The sequence below is a fragment of the Acipenser ruthenus genome, chromosome 11 (assembly GCF_902713425.1).
Source record: "Acipenser ruthenus chromosome 11, fAciRut3.2 maternal haplotype, whole genome shotgun sequence".
NCBI classification, from domain to species: Eukaryota; Metazoa; Chordata; class Actinopteri; order Acipenseriformes; family Acipenseridae; genus Acipenser; species Acipenser ruthenus.
This window is the reverse complement of record NC_081199.1, coordinates 28,213,629-28,231,045: the sequence shown is the minus strand read 5'-3', so window position 1 is coordinate 28,231,045 and position 17,417 is coordinate 28,213,629. Positions and strand designations below refer to the sequence as shown.

Sequence of the window (17,417 nt, the reverse complement as noted above, 5' to 3'; positions counted from 1 at the left end):
AGGCTTTTTGTAGATGGCCAAAACATTTTTATCAGGGTTTTTCACATCCTGGGAACCATTCTAATTGAAATAACAGCACAGATAAGAATAACAGAGCGCATGGATGTTTGTAGCAAAGTGGTTAACAGTGTGCAGGTGCAGGTGATCACTAAACAGACAAACAATTATAATCCAGGTGCAATGTTGTTTAATGATTTGTAATTCCAGTGCCTGACGGCAAAACAAACAGTGGCGTGTATTACTTTATTTATAATCCCCAGGTTTGTCCCGAAATAATAGACCCGTTCTTTATACACCCACACGAAACACAAAACACATACACAAGTCTGTTAGTGAGTGAATTAGTGCTCATGGTGCAATACAGTTCTCCGTGATACAAGTGCAGTGATGTTGTCCGGTTTGGTGCTGGCCTTTGGCAACAGCTCCAGATCGTGTTAGCCATCTAATCACAATAAACAAGTCGGTTTTTAGATACCACAGTACAAACAAACAAAACACTCACGTTTTCACCAGTCTGCTTTTAGGTTTGCTCTAACCATTCACAAAGAAACAGATCACATCACTACGTCCCCTTTTTATAATGTCACCCATGACCCCTTGGTCAACAAGCGCATCTGCTCCTCCAATCCACGGATGCCACGCCGTTTCCCTTCCGGATCATTGGTTTTGTGTACAGTAGCTCCAATATAATCCAAGTGATTTAGCTACAGTGTTAGAAAAAACAAAACAAAACAAAAAAAACCTATGGCTTGTAGGCATCCAGGTGTGCTTTTATAATCTACTTTAAATAAAACATGAACAAATATTTTACACAAATGTGTGCTTCAAAAGAGGCTAAGTAGATTTTTATCAGTTAGCACAATGCTCCTGAAACTTTAAAGTCAGTACTTATTTTTCACCAATTAATTCAACATGCTTTTATCATGTATCAACTTGGAAACCTTATGGCGGAAAATAAAATATAGGATATGTGGCCTAACAAGTGTCTGAACAAATCTTTATCTATTGAAGTGTCTTTTTCTACAACAGTAGTGTGCTATGCATGCAGAGGAACAATAGGATGATTTTTTAATCTGACACCAATGTAAATGTGTAACACAACCAGAAGATATCTCTGATTTGATGCCCTGTGTTTCAATTGCTGATCAGTGGAAAAGTACTGCCATACCCATGATGTTTGAATTTTGATAAAGAAAATAATCTTGATTTATGAGCAATGTATGCATTATTTCCCATGTATTCTCAAGACCACCAAGGCTCATTCATCTGGTGTATGAAAAGAGTGGAAATGTGAGCTACACACTGTTGACTGTGAGGAATTTTAGGATCAATTTATTAGCGTTTTCTCCAGTGTACAAAATGAAAGAAAATCCAGTTGTGTGAATGTAACTTAGGTACATGCAGGGGACCTTGAAACAACATTATAAGTTTGTTTCTAGTTTTGCTTCATTACCAGGTTTGATTTTCCTTTCAGAAATGAAATGGAGCAAACATTGAGCTGGAGCAAGTAAATCAGACTCCATTTCTGTTTCTGGGATACCCAGCAACAGTATCTGTTCTGTGTTTCTATTGCCCTGGGCATGTATAATAATACATTATTGTTTGCTCTAGTTCAGATCCAGAATTGCTCTACATATTTGAATACCCAGGGGACCAGATCCACACCCACTTACAATTTAGGTCCGGAGGATTTGAAGTGTTTTTGGTAAACAAGGCAAAAAGTTCCTTGGTTAACGGTTTTTAGTTTATAATGCTGCTAACTCACTATGCACTCTGATACACTTTCAACAAACCTCCACAATGATAATTCTAAACTTGCTGCTGAAAGAATCTATTTTTGGCACGCCAATAGTATATTTTTGCCAGTATGGATATTGAGAAAAAAGAGGATCAAAATTCAATCAAACATACAGCAGTGCTTTGACCCATGTTATTTCTCTGGCACTATTCAATTGAACTACATTACCAGACAAAGAGGTCACACTTGAAAATCTTCATTAACAGAAAATCCCTTAATTTATATCACATAAAGTAGAAGGATATATACCATTATATAAATTCCATAATTGGAAAATGTGGTTATTAAATTCATCCCTATTTTTTAAAAAGTATTTTATTAATAAAGTTACATTTCTACAAAATGTGTTTTAACTTCTACTGTATTTCAAATCCCATTACTCATGTTACCATGACAACTTTGACCCACATGTGGGTTACCACAGCAACTTGTCTTATATGTGATATTGTCCAATCTCAGACATCTCCAGATGTTTTAGCAAACAGATATTGCAAAATGTATTATCAATGTGGTGTCCCAAACACCTATACATAAAAGACTGGGAAAATATGTGAAAAGGTTTCAATCATTTATATCATAAATTAGTTTTAAGGAGACTTCCAAAATACTTTTTTTTTTTTTTTACCTTGTAAAATTCTTAGACATTTATATAAAAAAAACTGGAGCCCTGCCACTTGAAACTGCTGTCTATATGAATACAGAGGAACGCCGCAATAATCCAATTTTACTTCGTAACACAATCCATTACATCAATTCAAACCATTCTAAATGGCTTTGAATTAGAATTCTTAGAAATGAACAAAATGCATGAACAAATAGAACATGGAGCAAAAAAAAAGCAGATTTATTTATTTGCATAAATGTACACATCCGGTCAACTTGGAGAAGTGACATAAAAGAACGCGGTCGACATTAAAAACACGTAAATCACAGGAAAGGCAGTGACTGGTACTCAAAGACTAGGGAGTATATTTTAAGAACTGAATACAGATATAACAGATCTATACACTATATACTAGTATCTAATTAATTACAACATGTTGTACCAATCATTTATTTACTCTTTTTTAATGCATCTTATACACAAGTGCATGTTGTATATAATATTTTATGGAAGTCCTTTATTGATCAACACAGTCATTTAAACAAAGCCAAATAACAAGCTGGGATTTCCCTTCTCCAGATGTAAAGCACTGTTGCTAAGAAGGTGTCCAAACAGGCTAGAGGTGTCAATTCATTCCATTAACTTACTATCAGTTCTTTTGTTGCTAAACAGCCTGTTAACTAATTTATGACAATCATAATCTCTGAGGTAAAACTATACTGCTACCATCATATCTGCTAATGTTGTTACCAATGTGAATCCTTTTAGTTCAATATCATACAGTAATGCAAAATATATCTGTTTTTCTGAGAGCTTTAACTGGCTGTGATACAGAGGGCTGATATCTCAGAGACATTTATCCCTTGGACAGCTAAGACCTTGCATCTCACAGCAGCTGACACAGGAAACTGGCTCTAAACAGGCTGATAAGAGGGATCAGTGAAGGTCTATATTGATCAGGAGGCCTTGGGTTAGAAGTGTAATCTTGAGCCAGGTTTGACATGACTGTTACTCTGAAAATTGCCATTCACCCTCCTCTATGGAGCAATCGACTGGAGTTAATTCACCTTTACACCACCAGAGCCTTGGTTTTTACTGCTTAATTAACTTTATTTGTTCGTGTGACGGGGTACAACTCTCCCCTGTGTGTATAGGTATTATTTTGTATTTGCGTTGTATTATTATTTAAAACGTATTGTTTAATTTGTAAAATCACTATATTTTATTATTGTTAATTTGCAGCATGGATAGGGTTAAAATTCCCCATCCATGCTAAACTCATATAGAATGTTACCGTCTCCAGATTAATTAATTTATTGAAAATTTGGAGACGGTCACATGTATTAAAACCTGCAGCTGTGGCTGAACAGGGTTGGTGGGTTTAGGGAGAAGGAACGGGAGACAGAAGGCGAATTAAAACAAATAAGAATAACAATTGTTACACGTGCTGGTTCTACACCAGCCCGCTACTTGCTAAAGGTCAGTGTTGGTTAGTCCGTCTGTTTTGGCCCTCGTGCCTTTTGTTTTGTTCAGTGTTTTGTGCTTAAATATTTTATTTTCAATAAACTCACGCAACAACGCACTCACCATTCTATGTCCATATACTTCCTGTTCTGACGTCACCCGCAAGCCATCCTGGTCACAGTCTGGAATGATCATTTTGGAATAGTAGTGTTGTAAAATGCATTAGGCAAATTGTATTCAGAGTACTGAAAGGGCAGTTCCATATACAAGATGTCAGCATGTATTATAATATTAAATATAACAATATAGGGCACTAGAGATTACTGATATGTTCTGTTTGTCGCCAGGGTGTATCCCATAAAGCTGTGGCTCAGTGGCACAGACTAAGCACAAGAACATTTTAATTACACCTGCCAGATCAGTCTGTTGTACAAAACTGTATATTTCTGTGTCACCTTTTTTCCTGAAAGAGGGCTGTCTACAGACAAGGAAAATATTTGGTCATTTGAGAAACGGCTAAAGAAAATTAGCCAATATTCACCTGTCATGAAATCTCCTACCATTTCAGACAGCTGTATCTTGTCATACAGCTTAACCTTAACCTCATTAAACTACTAGATTTGTACTTTCAGACTAATGGGGTTTTGCAACCTCCTTTTTTATAAGTAAAGCAGAGGAATGTTAAAAGGTCACCTCATTATGGTTTGCTTCTAATTCGTTCTCCAACTGTGCAATGGAGTTGGTTCCCCAAAATGCAGACAGGCCACCTTAGGGATATTAAAACCTGTGTTAGGTTTAACACCACAAAGCACCAAGCTGGAAAAGCAGAGATTTGAATTATACAGCTTTTTCTTTTTTTATTTCCAGGAGACTGCATCAATAAAAGTGATAGGACTATTCATAAAATTGGCATCCCTGAGATCTGTAATAGGTGTGGTGCTGTAATTATATGTGGATATCTATTTTTATTTATTATACTGTATACAAATTAAAAAACCCATAAAATTACCAAAATTACCATGTGCCATACATTTTACAGAGAGGATTCAAGAAAAAGCACTTATACTATAGATAGTGCCTTGAATAGATTCTACAGCCTAGGCTAAGGAGGGCACTAAGAGCGAAAGGGACATTATCAAAAAAAAAAAAGGCAGAGTATGGTTTGACATGGGCATAAATGGTACTTTGTTTTAATCTCTAAGTTTATATCTTTCCTCATTATCAAAGTTAATAATGAAGACTGCCATTGTTATGGCAACATAAAGAGCAGAAATGGATATTCCTTACTTTTAATCCTGGGCCCTGATTCAAACATCAATATTACAGCTTCACTGACAGAAGTCTTAGAACTGCACAGGCTTAAAATAAAATAATAGGCTTGCTTTTTAAAATCATAGTCATAAAAAAGCTTTGAGTTTGTATTAATCCCATCCACCTCCATTGTTCATTGTTTCAATGAGTTCACAGCATTTTCCCATTTTAAAATGGTGTTTGACATATGCTGGTTGGCTAAGTGAGCACCCAAATGCCTAATTATTCTGAAGATTACAGAGTTCAGCAATTTCCCCAGAAGTGACATCACCGCACACCACCACACACTGTTGATATAAGCAACAGATGTGCCCTGGGCGCAGTGACATCACATCTCATGCCAAGAGAATGAATATAAACTGGGATATAAATGTAAACTGAATTTGAAAAAAGTTACTTGTGTTATATATATCAAGCAACTTTCCTAAAGTGTTTTCTCACCTTGTGATACTCAAGGAATCCAACAGTGGTCTTTATAAAAGCTCAATTATCCAGCCACATGTACTAAAGTACTACAGAATGCTTTGCCTGAGGTCCCTTATGACTCAGATTTTCAGTCAGAGCACTCTATGTGTTCCCAAAGATTACAAACAATGAAATAAATTGGAGATAGATGATTTGTGCTGTCAAAAAATAAATAAATAGATAAAAAGTAATGACGTGGCAGTTGTCCTGGGTGATGGATGGTTTTATTGCCAACATATCCATCTAAGTGAGGAAGCTATAGAGTTGAACTTATCAACCTATATGCTACTTTGGTTAGTCACAGTTTTTTTTTAGAACGTTTTTTATTATTTGTTTATTTAGCAGATGCCTTTATCCTAGGCAACTTACAGAGACTAGGATGTGTGAACTATGCATCAGCTGCAGAGCCACTTACAACAACACATCACCCGAAAGACAGAGCACAAGGAGTTTAAGTGACTTGTTCTGAGTTACACAGTGAGTCAGGGAGTGAGCCGGGATTTGAACTGGGAACCTCCTGGTTAGGAGCTCTTTTCTTTAACCACTGGACCACACAGCCTCCTAGTTTTATAGTTCATGGGGCGTTCGCTGAGACTGTAGGATAGGACAGAGGAGGCAGAAACAAGCTGTCAGTGGGACAGTAGCGGGTGGAGACAGCCTGACTTAGAGAAGCAGGCTGCTGGCCCGGACTTCTGAACAGGCAGTAGCCTGGAGAGAAAGAGATCCCCGACCGGGGAGCCATCTGACTTGGAGGAGAGGGCTCAGTCTAGAAGGCTGGCCCAGAGGATCCGAAAAACATAAGAAAGCTCCTACCCGGCAGAGTCGCTTCCCGGGGCGAGAGAATAGGTCTTGGCGCTGCTGGGACCTGAAAGGAAGTGATAGAGGGTTCCCTGACCAATCTGGTGCTGCCCTCGAATGAGGTGAGACGCTGCCTCCAAAGCCGGGGGCAGAGGAGCATCCCGCAGGAAACCTATAAAGAAACAGAGTAGATGGGTTAGTCAGCACTGGGCGAGTAAAGCGGGCCATGTCCCGAAACATTAGAGATAGGCTACAGCCTCAACGTGATGAGATAAGATAAGCACATGAGCTGCAAAAGGAGAGTGTGGCCAGGGGTGCCCTCTGACTCACGTGTTAAGAACCTTCCTTTAACGAAGGTCGAGGAAGTGTAGCTTGACCTAAGGTCGGGGAAGTGAGGCTCACTTACCCCCCTCAGCTCCCCGCAGAACCTCACCGTGAGACAAGACAGAGAGGGGCTAGAAGGGGTTAGTGTGCAATGGTTTATGTGTTTACGTGTCGCTCAGTGGAGAGGAAAAAAAACCTTTTAATTAGTGGAAAGCCTCTGGTAGCCCCGGCGATCAGGTAGCCCCTACTCCGCGCATGCTAGCTATTTTTTGATGGGCTGTGGCAATGTCAGTAGTAGATGAGCAAATATATGTGTCTACTGCTGATGGTCCAGCGGCCCATAATCTTGATTAGGTGGATATTGATGTTAGCGCTGGCTGCTGAAGTGGCTGAGAGCAGTTAAATGTGATGAAAACCAATGTCAAGATATGACTGAGCAGGAGGAGTCAATGAACAGCGCCTCTGATGGAAGAAATGGCTCCATGAAGGAAATGTACTTTGTCATGGAAGCATAAGGCATACTGGAGATTTGATTTTTGATAGTTGAATAAAATGGCAGTGATGAAATTGGTCGGTTTTGGAGGCTTGAGGATCCTTCTGTGTCAGGAAAACTATTGGAATGGATAGAAGAGTTGGGGAAGGCACAAACATGAGGCAGTAGAAGTACTGGATTCCAGAGATGTACGCTTTAATGGTAGCGGGTGCCAGATGGAAAGAATCCCTTGCATAGACAAGGCTAAGATCCATTGTTCATTAAACGGGATAGGATGTATATGGTTTTAGGCACAGAAGGTTGCGAATGTTGTCCAGCCAGTGGTGTAGGATGATCTAGTAGCCGGGGCTAATGCTGTGGCCATGTAGCTTCAGGCAGATTACAGGAGGCTGGAAAGTGTTGAATTCAATTGAACAGCAGATGTCGGAGTTGACACCTTGTACAGTACATTTCTTAGATGGATGTTGTATTGAATGCATACATTGAAAGCAGAATACAAAAAGTTGAGTTACTAGATACTTTTTTTGTGTGTTTAAGTCTGATTCTCTTCCTGTTAAGGAGTTGAGCTGTCTATTCAGAGAAGATGTGTGTCTTCTGCCTCATTGTGGTAGTTTGAAGTTACTGCATGCATAAACAATTGAATATTGAAAACTTCTGAAACTTCTTTCTAGGAGACTTGGGAGTGCTGTGCCTAACTAATACTAAGACCATTAACAAGTTTTAAGGCACTGGGTAAACAATTCAATAGATCTTCTAATGTTACTCACTACAAATGGGAATTGTCTTTAGCCATGCCAGGACAATAAAACAATCTGCTTAATACACACTGATTGTATGTTCTTGGTGGCAATTGGTCAGTGAGACTCCTGGTAGACTTTGACTAACAAACTAAGGTAATATAACTTTGCACACAGATCAAACATCCAAGTATAATTACATTGTGTAAAATGGTTATGTTTAACTGCTAAGCAAAGTGGGGTCATTCTAGATTGATGGATATTCCAGTGTCATAAATTCACTCAGTATTATTCTTGGCAGAGCATGAATAAGAGGACAGCCTCATGATGTACAGTATGCCAGGATGAACACATATGATAAGACATTCTGAGAACATGTATTGGGCTGGATTATCCACTTTCCCTTAATACGCTGTGTAGAAAAGGCCCCTTCATTTAAGTTACATAGCCCAGTTTAAGGGATTTGCAATATGAAAATGAATCTAGCTTATGTGGTAAATGGAAAAGAGAAAGCGTGATTATAAGATAATTAAATACCACATGAAGTGCACATTACAGTGCAGTGAATAGAAAATAGAGCCCATTACTTTAAGTAGAGGGGTCTGAATTGTACCACAAAGCTGGATAAAGTCCCCCCAGACCCCATAGTTCTTTACTGGATCGGCTAAAATGTCAGTTTTTTGTCAGATATGATTTTCTTGTGCAACAGAACTCTGTTAATCAGCATGCTGTGCATGCTATTAAACTGTCCTTATTGTTGACACTTTGGGGTTATTTTAATAGTCTATACAGCGGTGGATCTAAGTACTGCTGTACTTTAATATTCCCTCTGGTTATTTCCCTGCAAAGGGTATATATTTACATGCTTATTAACATCCTAAATACAATAAAAACACAAAAAAGAGGTCTACAAAATAGCAAGTTAACGCATTTTAGAATGGCAGAAAATATACCAAGCAAATATACCCAACACAACTACTGCACATATTAGCCCAATTTTATTCTGAAAGTACTGAAAAAGTAATTCCAAACACTTGCACAAACTACCAAGAGCAGCATATTTTCTATACCCATATTAAGAATATTTCATTCAGATGCCTTTTAATAAATTAGGAATACTTACCAAGAATCATTTAAAACTCAAACCCCTTTAAAAAATAACATTGAAATAAAACAACAAAAGTCATGTGACAGGAAACGAAAATGCACTTGTGACATAATGTAGTATTTTCTGCATCCAGTCATTAGGAACAACAAACCACCAGTAGCAATGTGACAGGAAGAGAAAACACTTGTGACAGAAAATAACTTTTACAGATTAAATATTTATGCAAAACAAAACCAACATTAACTTTGCTGACCCAGCTGTGCATGTTTGTTAATCAACATGATACAAGTCCTATAGTTATTTTAATTTGGCTGATACTGGTGAAATATCAGAGTGCAGCTCTTGTGGCTGTCTCAGTGGGTTAATCAATTCACTAATTCATTTTGGACCAAAACCTACACATGCTCATTAGCCTGCTAAACACTTCTCAAAAATGCAATGTAATGTGTCTTATGTTAGAAAGAAGTTAGTAATGAAACCGGGTCATTATTTAAAGGTCATGTTGCTCAGCTGTCAGATGTTTACAAAAATGTGTCATTGTTTTAGGTGGAGAAGTTCAAGTCAAGGCAAATTTAACACGAACTGACTCGCCTGCAATCAGTCCTATAGTTCCAGATGTTTCTAAAAACAAATAAAGGCTCCAGTTAAACTAAAGAATAATAAAGTTACTAATGCATTAACTAATGGTTATTTATAAAAACTTCTCATAATAAGTAAGCAATTAAAAGATACAGGACTTGTTGTTTTAGGAAACAAAAGTACAAATAAAATAAAAAAAAACCTCTATGAATACAAAAAGGGAAAAGACAGAGAATGAATTGGCCACAGTAGTTCTGTTGTTTTTTTTATTTTTTATTTTAAAGATACAAATGTATGTCTCGTTTATTAAAAAGGCATTAAAGTGAATATGGGCACTTACAGCATGTAAAGCAAGTATGTAATGTGCTATAACAATAAATATTGACTAAAGTTTCATGTAAAACTAATTTTACTCAGCATAAACCAGACTAATAACATATGTACACTTTATAAGAACACAGTAACAATAATAGAAATCACACAAGCATGAGGACCGCTCTATTACTTGTTAACTTTTATAGTAATGTTCATGAAATCTCATTTTCAAAACAAATTATTACATTTTTATTCATGTCATAAACTGTAGTGAACCACCTTAAATAGCTGTTAATATGAATACTTGTTTTGAGACTAGGTTACTGTATTTTTTATCTTACATTAATGGTACCTTATTGCCTTTTCTTACAATATAAATTAAAAAAAAGATAAACTGTTGTCATGATTTGTAAATATTTGATAAAAGCTTTTCTTGCAGTATTTATATAATAAAATCATGAATACATATTCATATAGATAGTCTAACCACTACATTTAAAAACTTACCATTCATACTCAATACAGCATAACTAACATCTGTTAAATATGTAACATATATTCAGCCATTTTGTCTGTTAATATTCCACAGGTTTGATTGGAATGCACTGTGCAGCTTGCATAGTGGGTTAGAGACTGTAATAGTTGTGTAATGTTCAGTGACTTCCTGAAATTCCAACTGGCCGATCTGTTGGCAAGAATAAAAAGATCCCTTTGATAGTCTCTCCATGTTCAGAGTAATATCAAGCAAATGTCTGTTAGCACGGTGGGCTGCACAGTTGCACATTTTATTCAGAGTTCTTGGGATATATTTTTTTTGCCATTTTGAAAAATTCTTCAGCAGCGTCCAGGGATACAAGACGATCCTTTCGTGAAAATAAACATAACATTTTGACATGTTAATGAGATCAACACACTGTGTGTGCGTATGTTAACAAAACATGGATTAAAAAAAAAACATCACTTACTGAATGTCGTCTTGAAATGGAACAAAGTGACGTTTTAATGTTTATTTTTTTTAAAGCAAATTCTCTTCGGTTAGGATTTTGTAATTCTGGATTATTTCACAGAGATTTTAATTTAACACACAGTGCCATCATGTGGCCATATGTTGCAATTTTCTAACAAAGATCTAAAAGGGCAAGTTAAATCTTGCACACCTGATATCTTCCCGTTGTACCTTTTATCTCATACATACTTCACGTATGTAACATTTGAAAGATAAAATAAAATTGATCTCACCAGTACAAAAAGATACCTTTCCTGTACTCCAAAACCGTTGGGAAATAAACTGGTCTCTTCTGACAGTTTTAACAAAACCTCATTTACTTCACTGAGGTTTTCAGGGTCACTCAATGTACTCGATTTGCTAACCAGCAGCAAGGAATCCACTTCTTTCTGAAACCCTGAACCACCAAAGGAAAAACCATCATCAGAAATAAACTTTGATCTTATCTACAGCGCAGTATTTCTGAAGCTTCCCTATAAACAGACATTCATTAACTGCAATCAAATGCCAGGAATCAGGCTCCTTTGATGCATGGGCAAGGGCACATTGTAATGAAACAGTTGAAATTAAATAAAGCTAGCAAGGAACAACTTTGATGCATGAAAGAATAGTCTTTTTTTATACATTTTGCAGCTGCAGATTTTACTCTGCATGGCACTGAATTTGAAATGCTGATTGTTACTAGAGTGCACATACAGTACAATTATGATCTTTAATGGTTTAAACATTATAAAATGTGCTGCTAATCCTGCTTTTTTTCAATTCTGAATCAGTACTGAATAAGGATTAATCTGTTGATTTGCCATACATGTGTATAAAGCCTTATAGATGTGCAAAGTTTTTACTTGCATTTAGATCGAAATTTGATTTTTTATGTAAATTATATCTATGCACACAGACTTTTCCGACTCCCCTTACCTATCTATATAAAGGAAATCTACATTCCATTTTACAATCAGAAATTGCATCCTCAGCATCCTGATTGAGGATCAACAAGAAATTACTTTTGAGTAACATTTGTCTTCATTGTCAATGCATTTCTAATGTGCAAACTTCCTTATATTTACCATGGATGGTAAAGGTGGACTCAATGTAAATGCTGGGTAGGGAGATTTCTATTCATGACTTTTGTGCATGCTTGGGCTTGCTCCATACGAGCATGTGAGCTTGACATAACTGTTCATTGTGTAACACGGTACACAGAGAGGAAATGTAGAAAGATAACAGTCATGGAAAGTAGTGACAAGCAACAGTTATAAAAAAAAAAGTTAAAGAAGAAAGCTTAAATATCATATATTTTAGTCCCAAATTGTATTTACCTAATTTTTCTAAAATCTTTCTCCATCTGCCTCTCACCTCTCGATGGGTTTGCCGCAGGGTGTGAATGTCGTAATTAAGTTTCTCCCACTCCTGTAAAAAAATGACAGGGAAAATGTATTAAACCCTTTAACATTACAAACATTGAACAAACCTATTGAATAAAGAGCAATTGCCATATGGTCACTATATCCATAAAATGGAAAAGCAATGGAGCAATAGATGAACAGCATCTCATACAGAACAATGTTACCTTACGAATAACATATGGGGGTGTAACCACATCTGAGATACTTTCCCTCCTTTGGATAATATGTCATTATCAGGTATGTACAGCTTCAATTACATTAAGGTGTCTCTTATTCTTGTTCTTCAATACTGTTCACTTTAATTATAGCACATGCATTTGTCTTATATAAAATCTGTTTAAAACATGACATTTTTATCTTTTCTAAATGTACCCTGAAGAAGGCACACGCTAAAATGTTTGTCTACATGTGTACTTGTCTTATAAATGTTAGCTTTTTTTTTAATGTTCAAAACTGTAGATGGGTTTTCGTTCAAGTAAGAGAGAATTTGTTTTTAATGCCTTCACTGTGAGGGACTCAATTAGCACAAATCTAAAAAAAATGCAAAAGCCACATGATCAGTAACTGTAAAAACTGCATCTCTCCCCTGTGAACTCCACACAATTTAGCTCAATTAAAGTAATATAATGAGGAATGCAGATCTATATAGACAAAAAGAATAAAGCCAAGATTAAAGTCAGAAGTTGGAGAATTCTCTGTTGAAGATAAACTATGGAAAAATAGCTTACATGAATGGATTTAGAGATCACTTCTGGAAAACTACAGGGCTGTTCATTAGGTTACCAATCCACTCTGATCCATCATAAACCCAAATTACATGAAACCTAAGTGGTTTAATTCCTGAGCATGACATAGTTGTCCAACTTTCACTATTAAGCTATGGAAAGGATAATATTTATTTTTCCAATTGGCCCAAACAAAAAACTTCCATTGTGTGATTTTATTGACAAGGGTTTTAGAAATCATGTAATTGTTTACAATACAACGGGACATTTTTCATTCCGAAACTGGTACAAAAAAGTCAACTGGGAAGACATTAAACCTGAAATAACTAATGCTGTATTATTTGAGTAATACAGTCTTTAAGAGGTGTATTTGAAATGATTGAATGATTAGCTGTGCAATGTGATGGCAGGTGTCTGCTCTTAAAAAACAAACAGAACTACTTACCTGTTCCATCATAACATTTCAATGTACAATGCAGTGCAAGCCTGTGAGACATTAACAGGTTTTTAGCCCTCTGGCTGTGAGGCACTGAGAGGTTATTAGCCCTCTGGTTCATTCATGGGATAATTCTCAGTAAACAAAGAAGGATCAGTACATACAGTAACCTCCATGTACTAGGACTGATTCCTTCAATAAGTTTTGGTACATCCTGAGCCTCCACTATATGCCCTTCAATGATAAACAAATAAACAATTTTCAGTATATTATGCTAAAAACCTCTAGTGTTCTCCACTGAGGAATGTGCTTAATTTGCAAGGCATTCCCTGCATTTTTTTTTTACAGTAATTAGTTCTTCCAAATTCCATTCTTATGAAATGTTTACTTTGTGCATGGAGTCACCAATATTACCTTATATTGTAATTCTGCTATTATTTTTTCTCTTAAAAGGGACGGTAGCGCCACAATGTATTTGCTTACGATTGTAAGTCGCCCTGGATAAGGGCGTCTGCTAAGAAATAAATAATAATAATAATAATAATTTACTGTGTATGACGTTTAAATCGAATCCCATAGAATCGCAGACAGAGCTCTCCTACCTCTGTGTTGTGTTGTAGCTGGTTCCTTGTCACAATCAGGCTGTACAGCTCTCTGTCATCATCAGACTCTATGTGTGAGGAGTCGTGAGGGGTGCCCCACAGGTTCCACTCATCATCTCTCAGGGCCACTGATTCTGCACTGTACGTGGTACCGCTGTGGTTATTTCTGAAGATAACAACAATATCATAATATACAGAATCAACAGCCTGGGGTTACCTCTACATTATTCCACTAACACAGTTGTGTCAGACTTCAACACAACTGTGATTTAAAGTTAAAAGTAATGTTTCAAGACTGATTGATCTCTATTCCTTGTCATTATTAATGTGTTTCTTTTCTTATGGTACAAGGGAAGATAGAGATTAATATACAAAGGTGTAAGTTGTAGTTGTTGCCTGATTTTTTTTTAACTGTTTCGGGTAGTCACATTTATAGAGTTTAACCTGTTCCAAGCCATGAATACAAATGAAAGAGTTTGCGAAACAAGTTATAAACTGAAAGTGAAAGTATAAACTACACACAGGAAAGCTCAATCACATGTTCTTAGTACCAGCACATTTGTCACGTTAGGCATCTTTATTTTATTTTATTTTTTTTTATACTGAATGTATTTTTATTTATACTTTTTTTTTTTTAAATGTTACAGCACATAAGGCAGGGCTGCTTTGATGGAAATCTTGATGAAAGCCAAGTCAGATCCTGGTAAGATTTCAAAGGATTAGCATTACCTTCCTTAGCCCAACTAGAATAAAGAGATTACATACAAGCCTGGTACAACAATGACATTTTCTCTGATGATGCCACCCACCCACCTTTTGTTAGATATTGCTTGCAGGCATTTACTAATTAAATTAACCGTAAATTAGAGCACGCCAATAGCAATGTTAATATTGGCATGAAGGGTTATAAGGGTTACAGCACTACAGATATTTCTACCACTGACTCCTATCGAAACATATATTGATTAAAACGTTATCTGGCAATACACCTTTAAATTGGAATGTAATAATAATAATAATAATAATAATAATAATAATAATAATAATAATAATAATAATAATCCATTTAAACCAACACGCTGAATGTAAAACACAAAAAGTTGGTCAAACCAACCTAACCAAAGCATTTTTTGAACTTTTCAGCTGTTGAAATCTATGGTAGATTAGCAGTTAACTTGCACAACAGTTCTACAGCATGTTACTGCACGTAATCATACAATAACATTTTTTCATAGTCTGTCATAACGACAATACATAACGAATGGTTCAACCTAGAAACTCAATTCATTAATGAAACTCTTAGTATTTTATTATTTACCTTAAAAGAGGCTCTTTCTCTTTCGTTTTGTTGTAAGCACCACAACAGCAGATGGCACGAAAGAAGTCCTTCAGACCCATGGAGCTGGTGAGGCGAATAAATGTGTCCAAAACCGTGTCAAGCGGGGAAAATTATAACGAGTCAAAGGACAGCACCATGTTGTACATTTCGGGTAATGCTTTTCATTTTAACGCAAATTATCATGTACAATTGCCAGTGTACCATAGAAAAACGTAACACAGGTACAGTGTGTAATTTATCAAAGGCTGGCGTGAGCAGCAGGTCATAAACTAAATTCATATTACCTTGTTAGGACTCTGCAGAGATTGCATGGGAAGTTTTGAGTGACGAGCAAAGCGTATGTTTAATTCTGCCCGTCAGAGCAAAATAAGGTATCAGCTATAAAAGGAAGTTTCTGCCAGATTTTTTCTCTGTTGAAACAAATCACGAGAAGAATGTCACATGTTCATTTAAAAAAAAAAAAAAAAAAAAAAAAAATCATGCTCAATTTTTAAAGAATATGTTATATGCATTACCGAAACACAAATTGTCTTGTTTCTATTGCAAATATTTTTCAAATGTTTAACTTATTTTTTTTAATGCATACTGTAACATTTAGCAATTCATTTCCCACACAGTAAAGTCATATGCATTCTGTGTCTTCTGCAGGCACTGTTATAAATGTGTCATTTTTAAAAGTAAATATAATAATATAACAATATTCTGACAAAACTACAATAGTTCTATTTTTTATTTCCCTTTCTTGTTTAATAAATAACTCATTGCAATAATTCGTTGCCATGTCCATTGATATCTATGGTATATAATTTTCCCCAATGGCGCTGTCTTTTTTAAATTCCCCACCAAGACCTTTGATCTCATCGACAATAAATAAACCTTGGTAACCACGAGGAGCTTTTCTGGGACAATAATTATATTCTTAGGGTGTTCTCAGTCCTCACACATTATGGTGTATCTATATTATCTGAGATTGCATGATAAATTAATTCAATCTGCATACAGATGATCGTTTATTGTGGTTGGTAGATGATTCAGTATAATTCTTGAGGTCTTACTCAGACCAAAACAAGACAGCTGAACCATGTTCAGTTTTACACTGAAATACGGTCCATTGGTGCTTTCTTACTACAAATGTTATCCAAAACCTTTATCAGAAACAAAAACACTTATAGTTCAACATTTACATTTAAAGTACAACAATAGATCGTAGTCAATCTCAGACCTTCTCTGAATATGTTTTTCTTTAAATATATAAGAAATAAGTATTTGGTCCTTCAAGATAGTGCAGACCAAAAGAGCGAAAAACAAAAGACATTCAAGCTTATTAAGCATCCCTGTAAGGATAAAAAAGGGTTAAGGAAGACTTTTTTTAGTTAACACTGTATCACTATTTTCAATTGCAGTGCAGAGACTAGACCAGGGGTGGGCAATCCTGGTCCTGGAGGGCCGGTGTCCCTCCTGGCTTTTGTTCCAACTGCGCTCTAAATTACTTAATTGTACTGATTATTACCAATTATTGGTCTAATTAAGTAATTTAGAGCACAGTTGGAACAAAAGCCAGGAGGGACACTGGCCCTCCAGGACCAGGATTGCCCACCCCTGGACTAGACCATGTGTGGAGAAACACTTATGGCAGAGGTGAGGAGGCACTTTCTTACACAGAGAGCGGTGAGTGTATACCAAGCTATAGTACATGTGCATCATTAACCATTTGAGATTTCGACTTCACATTTGGTTAACAGTTATATTCTAGGATTCCCTCCATCATGTCCCATTACAGTTTATAGCACAAATGAACCGCTACACTGCCACTTTATTTGAACCTCAGGACCCTATCAGTAATACAGCCCACACACTTTGAGTGTTCACTTATTTATTTGGCAGACACCTTTGCCCTTCACATTTGG

General features: G+C 36.3%; 1 protein-coding gene across 2 annotated transcripts; it reads right to left on the bottom strand.

Annotated features, from left to right (window-relative positions):
- Window positions 1-9,946: 9,946 nt before the first annotated feature.
- On the bottom strand, window positions 9,947-15,901 carry LOC117426557 (melanoregulin-like). Of its 2 annotated transcripts, XM_034925257.2 has the most exons (6): window positions 15,795-15,901; window positions 15,490-15,573; window positions 14,172-14,337; window positions 12,322-12,412; window positions 11,236-11,399; window positions 9,947-10,681 (listed from the first exon to the last, which is right to left on the bottom strand). In XM_034925257.2, the coding sequence occupies exons 2-6, from the start codon at window positions 15,567-15,569 to the stop codon at window positions 10,556-10,558; spliced, it is 627 nt and encodes a 208-aa protein (XP_034781148.2). In that variant the 5' UTR covers window positions 15,570-15,573; window positions 15,795-15,901; the 3' UTR covers window positions 9,947-10,555. The 2 variants fall into 2 exon arrangements, with proteins under 2 accessions (XP_034781148.2, XP_034781149.2); XM_034925258.2 differs by having other exon boundaries at window positions 9,947-10,859; window positions 15,490-15,888.
- Between the last annotated feature and the right edge of the window lie 1,516 nt (window positions 15,902-17,417).

Bases quoted from the DNA above. Each gene is read 5' to 3' on its own strand.
- LOC117426557 (XM_034925257.2), bottom strand. From the start codon at position 15,569: ATGGGTCTGAAGGACTTCTTTCGTGCCATCTGCTGTTGTGGTGCTTAC. The intron at 14,338-15,489 runs GTAAATAATAAA...TGTTATCTTCAG, and splicing joins GAGAAAGAGCCTCTTTTAAG to AAATAACCACAGCGGTACCA. The intron at 10,682-11,235 runs GTGAGATCAATT...TCTTGCCAACAG, and splicing joins AAAGGTATCTTTTTGTACTG to ATCGGCCAGTTGGAATTTCA.